General features: G+C 41.2%; 1 protein-coding gene across 4 annotated transcripts in view; it reads left to right on the top strand.

The window, feature by feature from the left end:
• Positions 1 to 864: 864 nt before the first annotated feature.
• The window catches only part of LOC140492091 (RUN and FYVE domain-containing protein 1-like), an 83075-nt gene continuing 69797 nt past the window's right edge, over positions 865 to 14142 (top strand). The window contains exons 1-5 of one of the 4 annotated variants that reach the window (XM_072590820.1): positions 1014 to 1165; positions 1624 to 1654; positions 12057 to 12230; positions 12320 to 12437; positions 12526 to 12627. In XM_072590820.1, the coding sequence (XP_072446921.1) occupies positions 12071 to 12230; positions 12320 to 12437; positions 12526 to 12627 (380 nt within the window). In that variant the 5' untranslated portion in view covers positions 1014 to 1165; positions 1624 to 1654; positions 12057 to 12070. Of the gene's footprint in view, positions 1166 to 1623; positions 1872 to 11919; positions 11938 to 12056; positions 12231 to 12319; positions 12438 to 12525; positions 12628 to 14142 lie in introns of those variants that run through there. The other 3 variants (XM_072590819.1, XM_072590817.1, XM_072590821.1) reach the window with 3 other exon arrangements.

Here is a 14142-nt window from a genome sequence, read left to right as displayed (position 1 = left end):
TTGAACAGAGATTGGGCAAAGTGAATTTGTATTGTTTAAAGTTTCAAAAAACGAGGTGATCTCCTTGAAACGTACAAAACACTTAGTAGACAAACTAGACACATGTAGGATGTAGAACCAATGGGCAGAATTTAAAAAGGGAGATGCCATTATGTTCAAGCGAGGAGATTGGGAAACTAGAATTCTCTCCCACAAAGCTGCGGAATTATAGACTACACTGCAGAAAGAGGCCATTTGACTCAAGTCTGCACCTACCCTCTGAAGATCATCTCAGCCGGACCCAGACCCAGACCCCTACCCTATCTCCATAACCACCATAGCTAATCCACTTAACAAGCACTTCCCTGGACACTTAAGCACGGCCAATCCATTTAACCTGCACATCTTTAGACCTGGGAGGAAACCAGAGCACCCAACGGAAAGACACGGGGACAATGTGCAAACTCCACACAGTCTCCCAAGGCTGGAATCAAACACAGGTCCCTGGGACTGTGTCACATGCTGCAATCTTTGACAGAATGATAGATTTCTGATTGCTAGTGTTTTCCACAGTTATGGGGATGGGTTGAATAAAAGGTGCTATGTCTTGCTCATATGAAACGGCAGGGCAGGATCGATGGGCTGAATGGCCTATTGTTGTTTTGACTCCTACAGGTGGATTCCGATGATCTGGCCAGTCAATCTGTTAGATTAGAAAGATGGAGACATGTGCGATTCTCACTGGGGTGAACCTCATTCCTGGATTAAATCTGACATTAAATCTGTCTTCACGCAATAACTGAAGACGGAAGGTTTAAAAAGACTTAATGCGTCTGCGCAGTCCCCCGCTCGCTGATTCATGTTTCGGGTTTCCACTGTCTGTCCTGCGCGACTCTCGCTCCATTTCTCGGCGAGTGATTGCACACGTCTGTGTCACGAGGGAAGATGGCGGACAAAACCGAGGATTTGATTAGCGCCGCGGGTGAGACGGACCGCAAAACCGAGCCGCCCTCGTCACCTACTGCAACTGGCCGGGGCTTGGAGGAAGGCGGTTGGTCGACTCCCATCTTATCCCTGGCCAGGAAAGCGTCAGAGACCCTCTCGGCGAACTACGGAAGTGCTCTGAAATCAGCAGCCGTGGGATTCGCGGTCAAAGCGAGCGGCAGTGACAACCCGATCAGCAAAAGTAGGTTTGGAATGGGGCGGGGCCAACTGTGCACGAGCCGCGGGCAATGGGCAGAGTTGGCTTGGGCTCCCGGGGCGAAGCTAGGGAGCGCGCGGGGGGTCAAGGGGCGGTGTGGGACCCGGGAGCGCGCGGGGGGTCAAGGGGCGGTGTGGGACCCGGGAGCGCGCGGGGGGTCAAGGGGCGGTGTGGGACCCGGGAGCGCGCGGGGGGTCAAGGGGCGGTGTGGGACCCGGGAGCGCGCGGGGGGTCAAGGGGCGGTGTGGGACCCGGGAGCGCGCGGGGGGTCAAGGGGCGGTGTGGGACCCGGGAGCGCGCGGGGGTCAAGGGGCGGTGTGGGACCCGGGAGCGCGCGGGGGTCAAGGGGCGGTGTGGGACCAGGGGAATGTGTAGGATTGGGGACACCAGCGGGATCCCCACGTTGTAACCAGTTGTCTAATCTGCTCTCTTTGGAATTCCAGCGAACGCCTTCGAGACTTCAGCCAGTTTAACGTAATATTTGTCTTCTCGACCTGTCTGCGGGGTGTTCGGTTGACCTATCACTTTACCACAGCGCCTGGCTCTTGGCTAATTGTTGTGAATATGAGGCGTCTACCTGCAGCAATTTCAAAGTTGTTTTTTTTTTGAAAAAAAATCTGTTCAGGCATGTGATATTCCACTTCTGGTAATTGGGATTTGAACCTGGATCTTTTGACCTCTCAGTTGACTGGTTAGTTGTTGTTTTTTGATGCAGAGTAATGCTAATGGTGTGGGTTCAGTTCCTGCACTAGCTGAGTTTACCATAAAGAACTTCTCTACTTTTTTGAGGTATGTTTTACCAGAGTCACCGATCACCAGTTCTCACTGTAGTGAGAGAGCAGTATGATGATTCACTAGGACTGTGGTGGCGTGGTGGGTTAGTGGTTAGCATTGCTGCCTTGCAGCACGAGGGACCCAGATTTGATTCCAGCTTCAGGTGACTGTGTCTGTGTGGAGTTTGCATATTCTCGCCATGGCTGCATGGTTTTCCTCTGGATATTTTGGTTTCCTCCCACAGTCCAAAGATGTGCAGGTTAGATGAATTGGCTGTGTGAAATTGCCCATACTGTTCAGGGATGTGTCATTCAGGGATCATGTAGGGGAATAGGTATGGATAGGATACTCTTCGGTGGGTTGTTGTGGACTTGGGCCAAATGGCCTGTTTCCACATTGTCAGGATTCTATGATTTACTTTTATATCTGGCCTGGAACTTAAACCATCACTATGCCACATGAGCCCTGCTTCTAAAATGTTAGCTCTAGTCTTTCCTATTGTTGGCTTCGTCCTCCTGTTTCTCACCAACAGATTACCCAACTGTGACATTATTCAAAAATAACTTTTTAACAGGTACAATGGCAGTATCCATCTCTCCCTCACCATCATCCCTTTTCACCTGTCCCATAGCTGCTAAAATATTGCCTATTTGAATATTGAATGAATTGTTTTCTCTAGTTAAGTATTGTGGAAAGAAACCATGGCCTTCAGTTTCCAGTTGCAAACTGTGTTCCCTGGCTAAGGACTCCTCTGCTTTGACTGGCAGATGATGTTTCAGACTAAACCAGACCTTGGTGTCATACTTGGCCCTGTAATGACCTTGTCATTACTGAAAGCCTATTTCCATTTCTGCAACATAATCTAATCCTGTCCTGCTTCAGCTAATTAGTCAAATTCTCTTTAATACTTTTTTGTTGTTGCAACTTGATATTCCAGTGCATTCCTGGTGGAGAACTTGTATTCTATTCTTCCTGTGATTTATATTGTTAAAAATCAGACAACACCAGGCTATGGCTGCTCCTTAATCAGGTGGTTGTGGAGAATAAAACTGGAAGACACAGAATTTATAGCAAAAGTTTACAGTGTGATATTAGCGAAATTATATGTTGAAAAAGACCTGGATTGTTTGTTAAATCTCTCATCTTTTATAATGACCATGTTAGAATGATAGTCCAACACCGGTGTCTCCAAATCATTCCTGGATTATGACAGCACTTAAACGTCTGTATAGTTAAGGGTTATTCACCAGATGACTTACATGGGCTCATGATGTAAATGACACCTTGGTTTTAAAATTCTCATTCTATTTTTTGAATTCCTCCATGGGCTCACTCTCAATCTCTGTAGCCCCCTCCAGCCCACAAACCTCAAGATATCTGACTTTAATTCTTGTCTTTGAACATCCCTTGATTTTAATTGTTCCAGAATAGATAGCTATCCCTTCAGATACCGAGGCTCCAAAAGCTGTAGTTCCCAATGTAAACATCTTCACTTCTATACTTCCTTCCTTGTCTTTGTATTTGCCTCTATGACCAAGCTTCTTGTCATCTGCCCTGAAATTGCCCATTTGTGGATGGCACAGTTTGCTTTATAATGCTTCTTTTGAAGTGGGTTGAAATATATTATTACATTAGAAATGTACTGCTTGTAATGTAGCTGTTAAAGACCATCACTCTTAAAGGGAGGAATTGAAAAAGTAAAGTGCAACAATGAAAAAAGATTAACAACTAAAATAAAGGGAAATCCCAAAATCTTCTAAAGACACATAAGTAGCAAGAGACGAGTTAATGGAGAGGTGGAACTGATCTGAGATCTGAAAGGTGATTTTGCAGATGGAGGCACGGGGCATGGCTGTGCTACTAAATAAATACTTTGCATCTGTCTTTACAAAAGAGGTTGTCCGTTGGTGGTGATATGGCTTTAAGGGGTGTATTTTTTCCTTTAGTTTTACAAAAAATAGAAGGGTTAAGACAGAGGTGGCAAGCTCTCTGTTTAAATCCAATAAAATAAACTTGTGTTTTTCTTTAAATTGGATCAGTGGAAGCAGCCTGAATGGATAGTGTCAAGCTCTTACAGAACAGGATTTTTCGATTCAGTTTTTCAGCAGCAGTTGCTGGGATCTTGAAGCTGCAGTATATCTCTCTGCTACTGAGTTTTCTCATGTTTTTCTTCTGCACTGGAGAATTAGATGTGAGACTATCTAGCTTACTGAATTTACCTTTGCCAAGAGTGTGATTATGGGGTTTTACTCCATTAAAACAGTTACTGTTTTTGTAGTTAAATAATCTATCATTCTGTTAAGTTTTCCAGAAGAGGAGTTATTCCAATTTCTTTGTATTTTTTAACTACAGTGTATGAATAAAAATGTTTTGCTTCAAATCTGGTAACTTGACCAATCCAATTTGCGATGATGTTACTCTTTGAATAAGGTTATGCTGCCCTTGGTTTTTTTTATGAGAGGCTGTAAAAGACACAGGCTCAAAAATGTCCAAGTTGAAGGGTTTTAGGGCCAGTTTGATTATAGCTAATGGATACCTCCTCAGACAAGAGCCTTTAAAGCTTTTGGGGAAATAAAGCACTTTTACAATGCAAGGGGAGTGGCCAGTTCTCCCAGGCCAGCCATCTCCAGTTTGGTTTGCACCTAAAGAAGCAGGTGCAAGCTGATCTTGCTCTCGCTCTTTGGAACAACATTGTTATGTTGGGATGACCTGTTCGGTTTGTGGATAGGTTAAGTTCATCAGTATTCTGGTGTTTCATTTGGTAATCATCTAAATAAATACTGTTTTGTTTAAAACTGTGATTTGACCAACTGCATTTCTCCTGGAATAACCGCATTATGCCTTGTTAAAAGAACTAGCAAAGTTAGGGTCTGGGCCACTTATTTGAAATCTTTTGGGCGCTGACCTGGCCCATAACCGATTTTGAGGGCTCTTTGTGGGATTTGTTCTTTAATTCTGATTTGGGATTAGGATTTTTGGGCTCTAAGGCAGTGAGTGATGGGTGTTTAGTATCTTTTTGTTCTGGGTGTTTATTTTGGTGTGGTTTAAACAGTGCATGAGATAACAATGGCTCTTTCAGTCACCAAGTTTTGTGGGGGATGGAAGTAGTGACCTTGGGTGTTTTTCAAAAGATGATTCTGGCTAAGATGCTGAAATTAGTAAACGAGCTGGAAAGGAGAAATAATTACTGCAATATGTCACCATTTAAATTTTGATGCAAATTACATCAGAATCTTTAGAGGTGGTTAAAATTCAGTTGAAAATGAAGCAGCTTGAGTGAGAGGCAATTGATGAGGAATTGCCGTTAAAAGCAGAGGAGAGTGAAAGGAAAGGAAGAAAGAGAAGGAGTTTTGAACTTCAGAAATTGACACTTAGACAGGAAAGTCAGCTTAAAAGGATGAAGATGAAGGCTGAAGATAATCTTTAGTGAGAAAGCGGTGAGAGGATGAGCAGCCAAAGGCCTAGTGAGAAACAGCTTAAATATGATTACTTACTGTGGAAACAGGCCCTTCGGCCCAACAAGTCCACACCGATTTGCTGAAGTGCAACCCACCCAGACCCATTCCCCTACATTTACCACCACACCTAACGCTACGGGCAATTGCCTAAATTTGATGCGAAGGATGTGACAACCTCTTCCGTCTCATTTGAAAAGGTGGCTGAACAAATGCAGATCCAAACCAAAGTTGTTCGTAGAGCTAGTGAGGTATTTGCATCACTATTGGAGGAGATATCTGGGGTGTATGAGGAGGTGAAGAAAGCTATCTTAAATGCATGTGAACTTGTGCCAGAAGCCTACAGATAATATTTCGGGAATCTAAGGATGGACCTTGGACAAAAAAGATCAAAGTAATTTTGATATATGGATACGGGCATTAAAATAGCGAAAACCTATGACTGTCTTAGACAATTATTTTGGAGGAGTTCAAAAATTCACTTGCTGAAGTTGGAGAATTGATGTGGAAGAGCAGAGAGTTAAAACAGCAAGATTAGCATCTGAAATGGCTGACTGAATTGGTCCATAAATCCAAGTTTGACTTCCCAAATCAATTTCAAACCATGAGGGATAGAAATTGGGGGAAAAGAGAAATCCGCCTGTGGAAAGGGAACGGTAATTCTCTGTGAAGATCATAAAGATAATTTACCACAGGATAAAAAGGAAATCCTTGAAGAGGAAAGAAGTTAGAAAGCTCTGGTGTTTTCACTGCAACAAAGTAGGCCATAGAAATTTAGTGTTGGTGGGTTATGAAAAGTACTGGAAAGTCAGATGTAGAAAAACAGGATAAGCCAGTGAATTTTGTTGGAGTGGTAATGGAAAGTACAGTGGAGACTAGGAAGCTGCACCAGAATGTACAAGCTGGTCAGAGGTTTGTTTAGAAAGAAGTGCCAAATCATCTTAAACTGTATACCTATGAAGGTAAAGTTTATTCACATTGGCCAGGAGCAGCAGGGAAAGAGGTTACAATCTTTACAGATACAGGATCCTTTCAATCTGTGATGCTGAAAGATGAGGAGGTATGTACCACTGAAGACTATTGCCAGAAAAAGTGCTAGTAACAAGAATTCACAGTGAGACAAGAAGTGCCCAACAGTGTGATGTGAGATTAGAATATTTATTGAAGAGTGGAGAAGTCCTAGTAGGATTATTGGACAAACTTTCAGCTCCAGGAATACAATTTGTCCTTGCTAGCGATTTATAGCTGTTTCACAGGTGGGAGTGCTGCCAACTGTGGTTGAAAAGCCAGTGGAAACTCAGGCAACTGAACTATTACAGGACACACATTCTGGTAGCAAGGTCACAAAGTCACCAGTTGAGACATGAGATAAGAAAGTCTAAGTGGAATTAGCAGAGATCGTGTTTGATCCAATGGTTGAGACAATCCAGGAGCAGATAAATGACAAAGCCGATGTCATCAGCTCCGATAAGTTAACTGAGTTACAACAGAAAGGTGAAAATTTAAAGTGATTGTATCAAAAGGCATACAGAAAAAAAATCCAAATGTATCCCGGAATATTGTTATCTTAGTGATATTTTAATGAGGAAATGGCAACTACATATTTGGGCAGATGAGCAAAAGGCAGAAGTTCATTAAGTCATATTGTCAGTGGGTTACAGAAAGGAGGTGTTGGGAGTGGCGCATGAGCTAGGGGATCGTTTAGGGGTGGGAAAATCTCAAGTTTAATTACAAAAACATTTTTACAAGCCTAGGCTGCACAAGCGTGTAGTTGAATTTTGCCAGACACGCGTAATTGGAAAATCACAGGAAGTAATAAAGACGACACCTTTAATACCTATTCCTGCATTTGAGGAACCTTTTTATAAGAGTCTTGATTAATTGCATGGGACCCCTACCTAAACCAAAAAGTGGGAATCAGTACTGGTTAACAATAATGGATGTGTCAACTAGGTTTCAGAGGCCATTTCATTACACCATATCACAGCTAAAAGTATTACATAGAAAGCTACAGCACAGTACAGGCCCTTCGGCCTTCATGTTGCGTCAACCTGCAAAATTAATCTGATGCCCATCTAACCTACACTGTTCCATTACTATCCATATGTATGTCCAGTGCCCTTTTTAAATGCCCTTAATGTTGGTGAGTCTACTACTGTTGTAGGCAGGCAGTTCCACGCTCCTCCTACTGCCAATGTAGTTAACCCATCCACATTAGGGGTATTTAAACAGTCCTTGGATAAACATATGGATGATAGGGTGGTGTAGGGGGTGGGCTTAGATTAGTTCACAGGTCAGCACAACATTGAGGGTCGACAGGCCTGTTCTGCATTCTGAGTAAAGAAAGTACCCCCGATATCTGTCCTAAATCCACCACCCCTCAATGTAAAGCTATGTCCCCTCGTATTAGCCTTCACTATCTGAGGAAAAAGGGGATTGTAGAGTAATTACTCGTTTTTCACTAGATACAGACTTCCCACAGAGATACAATCAGACGAAGTGTCAAATGTTCCATCAAAATTATTCAAGGAAGTTATGGACTGTTTAGAAATAAAACAAACCATCCAAAATTGCAGGGATCGCTAGAAAGGTGACATCAGACATTAAACACAATGTTGAGAGCATATAGTCAAGACTATCCAGATGATTGGGATATGGGAGTTCCATTTGTGCTGTTTGCGATCAGATGCACCAAATGAATCAACCAAATTCAGTCTATTTGAATTAGTTTTTGGGCATGAAGTGAGAGGACCACTAAAATTGATAGAGGAATTGGTAAGTCAAAATTCAGAGACCACATATTTGGACTATCGTGCAAATTTTAGGGAATTATTAAATAGAATGGGGCAGCATACAATGAAACAAATCAAAAACTCGCAATTGTGCTATCGGGGATAAGGTGTTCGTATTATTTCCAGTGATAGGTGAACCTTAAAAGCAGGTTTCATTGACCTTATCAAGTCAAGAGGAAATTGAAAGAGGTGAACTATTTGGTAAGAACTCCAGACAGAAAGAAGTCTGTGTCATGTGAATATGCTCAAAAGGCAGTTTGACAGGGAAGGAAAGCAAGAGGAGAATGTATTATTGGTTACAACACAGGGAATAACCAAGCTCAGAGGATTCTGAATTGGATGTTCTTCATATTAAATTGGATATTGAGGAAGTTGTCAAAAAAATTGGGATAAATTATTGACTTTCCTAGATGGAAAATCAAAATAACCTGAAAGATCTATTACTATCACGTAGGGAGATATGTGGAAAGCAACTGGGAAGTACTAACATAATTATGCATGATGTAGAAATAGGAGATGCTGTTCTGATTAAGCAACTTGTAGGCATAATCCTCTAAAATTGGCACAGGTTCAAAAGGAGATTGAGTGTATGCTCCAAGACTACATCAAAGTGAGTTAGTGACTGAGCTTGCCCATAATATTGGTGCCGAAAGCAGATGGCACCCAGAAGTTGTGTGAACTGTCTCAAAGTCAATGCAGTTACAAAGATTGATGCATATCTGATTTCACATCTGGAAGACTGTGTTGAGGCAAGCAACTTGTATTTCAAAGTTGGACTTGCTTAGAGGATGCTGGCAAGTACCTTTGTCAGAAAGAGTGAAGATGCTTTTGGCTTTCATAACACCAAATGGACTGTACCAGTTTAAAGTCATGCCATTTGGTATGAAAACTGCGCCAGCCACGTTTCAGAGACTTAACCAGTGAGGTCATGACTGGGGTACCCAACTATGTCATCTATATAGATGACCTGGTGATTTTTAGTCCCACATAGAAGGAACATTTGCAACATTTCAGACTTATTCGATTGCTCTCAGAAGGCAGGCTTGGTGATTTAAACCTGGCTAAAAGTGAATTTGTCATAGCCCAATCACCTTCCTGGGCCATGTTATTGGACATGGACAAATGGCTCCACTGGATGCAAAAGCAAAGATAATTGAGGAGTTTCCTCATACCATCGACAAAAAGGCAGTACTACAATTCCTGGGATTAAATTTTTGATAAAATCCACTCATACCAAAGTTTAGCAGTGTGGCTGCTCCACTCACTGAATTGCTAAAGAAAAGCAGTAGGTTTCAATGGATAGCAGGCTATGTTAGCCACATCTAATTATGCAAAGCCATTTAAGGTCACTGTTGATGCGAGTGATGTGTGTATCGGTGCTGTGCTCTTGCAGGACGATGACGAGAAGATAGTAAATTGAACATTCATCAGAAATATTTGACAGTTGAGACTTTGAGCTTGGTGTTGGTGTTACAACATTTTGTTTATGTTACCAGGAACTTATACGCTGGCCATAACCCATTGAAGTTTATGGAGAAATTTTGGGGCAAAAATGCCAGATTACTTAGATGGAGCATGTTGTTACAGCCATTCAATTTGAAAATTTGTGCATGTGGCAGGACCAGAAAATGTGATCGCCGACACATTGTCGAGACTTGAATGAGAGACACTTTCGGTGACAGGAATAAAAAAGACTGAAAGAAAATGTTGTCATGCATGTTTATAGTCTATGTAATGTGTCTGTGGTGTACTTAAAATTGTAAGATTTAAGGGTTTTAAAATGAAATATCTTTGGATACTAGTGGTACATTTTTTTTATTAAAGGGGGAAGATGTGGCGATGCTGCTCCTTTTTTAACAAGGTTATGCTGTCCTTAATTTTTTTTTATTCCAGAGAGGTCATAAGGCGCAGACTCAAGTCCAGGTTGACTGGTTTTAAGGCCAGTTTTGGAAGAAAAACACTTGTATAATGAAAGGGAAGTGGCCAGTTCTCCCAGCTCAGCTTTTCTCTGATTTAATTTGATTTTTAGCAGTAGTGTTGTAAAAGGTGCTGGACCTAAAGCAGCAGGTCCAGGCTGATCCTCCTCCCCCTCTGACATCTCTTTAAGACCTTGTGTTTGATTTTTACCTTTTTTTGTGCCAAGAGATTGTTGCAAGTATTTGGAACAGCAGCATTAATTTGGGATGATCTGTTGGGTTTTCGGATAGGTTGTTATTTGGTATTCTGTTCTCTTTTGTGTTTCATTCAGTAAGTAAATAAATAGTATTGTTTAAAACTACGTGGTTTGATCAGCTGTGTACCTCCCTGGAATATCTGTATTACACCTGCTTAAAACAGCTAGCAAAGTTAGGGTCTGGGCCACTTAATGTTTTAGGGAAGTCTGGCCTGGTCCAAAACAAATTGCATTCAGAACGCAACATCTGGCACTTGCCTTAAAATAAGAAAAGGTTAGGGTCTAGGCTGTCTTCTTAATACATTTTGAGAGGATTTGGTCTGGTCCATAACATCAGGCTGTGGTGACAGGAAAATACTCTTATCACCAGAGGGGATCAAAATAATTAAGGAAGAAGTCTTTGGTTGGCACTTAAGGATAACAAGACACCAGGGACCTGATGAGATGCATCCGCAAAGGTATAAATACAGGAGACGCTGGCTGTGGTATTTCCGTTTTCCCTGACCTTTGTACCCAGGGTATTTTGTTGAGATGATCCTCCTGATTCTTCTGCTGGCCGGCATGTAGCTTCTGTCGTCTTTTTCCACTGGTTGATAAGAGATGCAAGATGGTTGATTGACTTACTAAAAAGTCTGACTATCCATCAAAGCTCACTGCTCTCAACAACTATTGCGAGAAAGATAAACTGGGGAAAAGAAAAACTGTGAATGCTGGAAATCGGAGTGCTGAAGAAACTCAGCAGCTCTGGAAATATCTGCTGAGAGAAAAATTATCAATGATATTATTATTTTCCAACTGCATTTGGTTCAGATGAATGGCTACTGGAGTAGTAGTAGTAGTAGTATCTTTCAGAACTGAAAGCAGCTGGAAAATGGTGGTAATGTCAAGTGTTTCTCTCTCCACATTTGCTTCCAGACCTGCTGTGTTTATTCAGCATTGTGTTTTTGTTTCTTCAGTTTACAGTGAGTTTTGACTGCACAGGACGGTCAAATTGCACTAGAACTGGCAAATAACTGAATACTTCCCTTTCTATGTAACTAGTTTCCACCTCCAAACTCTTAATTTTGTTGAGAACCAATAACTCAGGTGGTAAGCGAAAGGTTTCTGTAATTGATAACTGGTCACTTGTTCATAAACAAATTAACTTCTGGCTGGCGAAGGCGATATCTGTATACCCCCTTGGATCCAAATTGTCTGCAACTCAAACTTCAATTCATGTTTGTCTAAATAATTGGATATGTAATGCATGACATATGTTTGGGTTATTTGCTTTCCAAATGTACCAACATTATTTCAAACAGTGTCATTAAGATAACTTTTCTAATTTCAGTCCACGTTTTCTGGGGAAAAAAACCCACAAAATAAAAAGACACAGTCCTTTTAAAAATACCCAGCATCTGTCAGTTAGTGACTGAGAATGAAAAGCTTCAGCAAAAAGTGGCATAACCAGCTAGGGAAGGGTTTAGTGTATTTTTCCAAGTTTGGGGAATGGAAACCTACATAAGTGGTGAAAAACAAGGCCTGAAAACTGCACTAAGTGATTTTGTGCAAAAATATTTTAAGGTAGTTGGCTTTTCTTACAACTTGCAATGCTTTTGATGTATTAATGTTAATATCACTGTAAAAAACATGTTTTAATTGCAGTTATCTGATCTTTCTAATTCATTTTTATTTTAAATTAGATGTTAATGAGCATATGAAAAATGAACGAGTCAACCTCATGAATATGATGAAACTGAGTATCAAAGTGCTTATTCAGTCTGCATTAAGCCTGGGAAGAACTTTAGACGCAGATTTCCCTCCCCTTCAGCAGTTTTTTGTGGTCATGGAGCAATGCCTCAAACATGGGCTGAAAGGTACAGTAGGGCTTGTTGTTTCAGTAGTCTGTGTTTCATTCAGTGAAAGATCACAAAACTGACACAACTTCTTCTATTTTCTTTGTCAGTCAAAAAGACTTTCCTTGGCCCAAACAAGTCATTTTGGGGTCCTCTAGAGTTGGTGGAAAAACTTTGCCCAGAAGCTGCTGAAATAGCAACTAGTGTTCGAGACCTGCCAGGGTTAAAGTGAGTTTGTAAACTATTTTGTTTTGAGGAAGTTTATTGGCCTTTTTTTTAAGGAAAGGAAACACTAATCATAACATTTACTTTTCAGAACTGCTGTAGGAAGAGGAAGAGCATGGCTTAATCTTGCTTTAATGCAGAAGAAACTAGCTGATTATTTGAAGGCCTTGTTTGATCGGAAAGATTTGCTGAGGTGACTTTTATTTTGGACGATATGCATGCTTTAACTGGGATAGATTTCATACTCATCACCCTGAAGCAAAACATGCTGGAGTGATCACTGGAACATCTAGTTGCTAAAATGAAATTTAATCATTGAATCTTACTACAAAAGGGTCATTACTGATCTACAAGTCTGTATCAATATAATTAGACCATACTTATGGAAATTAGCAAAGGCACAGAGTAAGTGATTCAACCCCTCACATCTGTTCTGCCATTCAGTGAGATCATGGCTGATCTGTGGCCTAACTCCATCTGTGGCCTTTGGCTCATATCCCTTAATTTTTTTTGTTAAGCAAAAGTATTACCTGTTTCTAGATTTAAAATTAAGTTGATCTAACATCCACTTCTGTTTGTGGAAGAGAGTTCCAAGCCTCTGCCACCTTTTTTTTTTGGGCAGAATTGCTTCCTTGCATCTCTCCTGAACTGTCTGGCCCTAGTTCTAAACTGTTGCCTGGTTCTAGATTCCCCAACGAGTAGAAATTGTTTACCTTAATTTATCCTATCTTTTTCTATTAATATCTTAACTTTTATCAAATCTCCCTTTTAATCTCTTAAATTTTAGAGTACAGGCCTAATTTTTGTCATCTTTCCTCATAATTTAACCCCTGAAGTCCAAATATCATTCTTAAATCTGCATTGCCCCTTCAAGGCCAATATATCCTTCCTAAGATGTGGTGATCAAGATCTGTTCTCTACTCCAAGTAGGGTCTAACGTTTTTGTATAACTGCAGCCTAATTTCTGCAGCATTATGCTCCAGTCTGCTAGAGATAAAAGCCAGCAGAGGTTTTCATGATTATTTTCTGCATCTGTAACATTTTAAAGATCAATGCATCCAAGTCCCCACTTTGGACATTCACTGTGTTTAACTTCATATTATCTAGAAAGTACCCTGATCTGTCATTTTTGATTCATTAGGTTGTATGCTAATCCAACATTTGTTAGCCAGCCATGTTTCCCTTAAAACCCTGAGTTGCCTTGTTGAACCGCTGCAGTCCTTGGGGTGTAGGTACATAACACTACTGGTTGTCACTGGGTCAAGTTCCTTGAACACTGAAGGGACACCGATCGTTCCAAGTCAAGACTCTGTGGATTGGAGTGGAACTTGCAGTTGGTGTTGCTCCCATATGTCTGCTTCGCTTTATCCTTTTTAGATGGTAGAAGCTGCAAGTTTGGAAAATGCTGTTGGAAGAGTCTTGATGTGTTAACTGTAGTGCATCTTGTGGATAGTACACTCTGCTGTCACCGCATCACAATGAAGCAATCAGTACTTTATGTTGGCGAAACAAATGAATATGAAAAGTAATAAATGTGCTATTCCAGTCAGTTGCTTAGTCCTGGATGGTGTTAAACTGCTCAAATGTTGTCCCATTCACCCAAATGGCAAGTATTTCATCACATTTCTGACTTGCACCTTTCTAGGTGGTGCACATGTATGAGGAGTGGTCACGAGGTGAGTTACTTGCTGCAGATTTCCTAACTTTA

The sequence above is a fragment of the Chiloscyllium punctatum genome, chromosome 20 (genome assembly GCF_047496795.1).
Source record: "Chiloscyllium punctatum isolate Juve2018m chromosome 20, sChiPun1.3, whole genome shotgun sequence".
NCBI classification, from domain to species: Eukaryota; Metazoa; Chordata; class Chondrichthyes; order Orectolobiformes; family Hemiscylliidae; genus Chiloscyllium; species Chiloscyllium punctatum.
The sequence above is the reverse complement of the archived record's forward strand: the minus strand, read 5'-3'. Positions and strand labels throughout refer to the sequence as shown.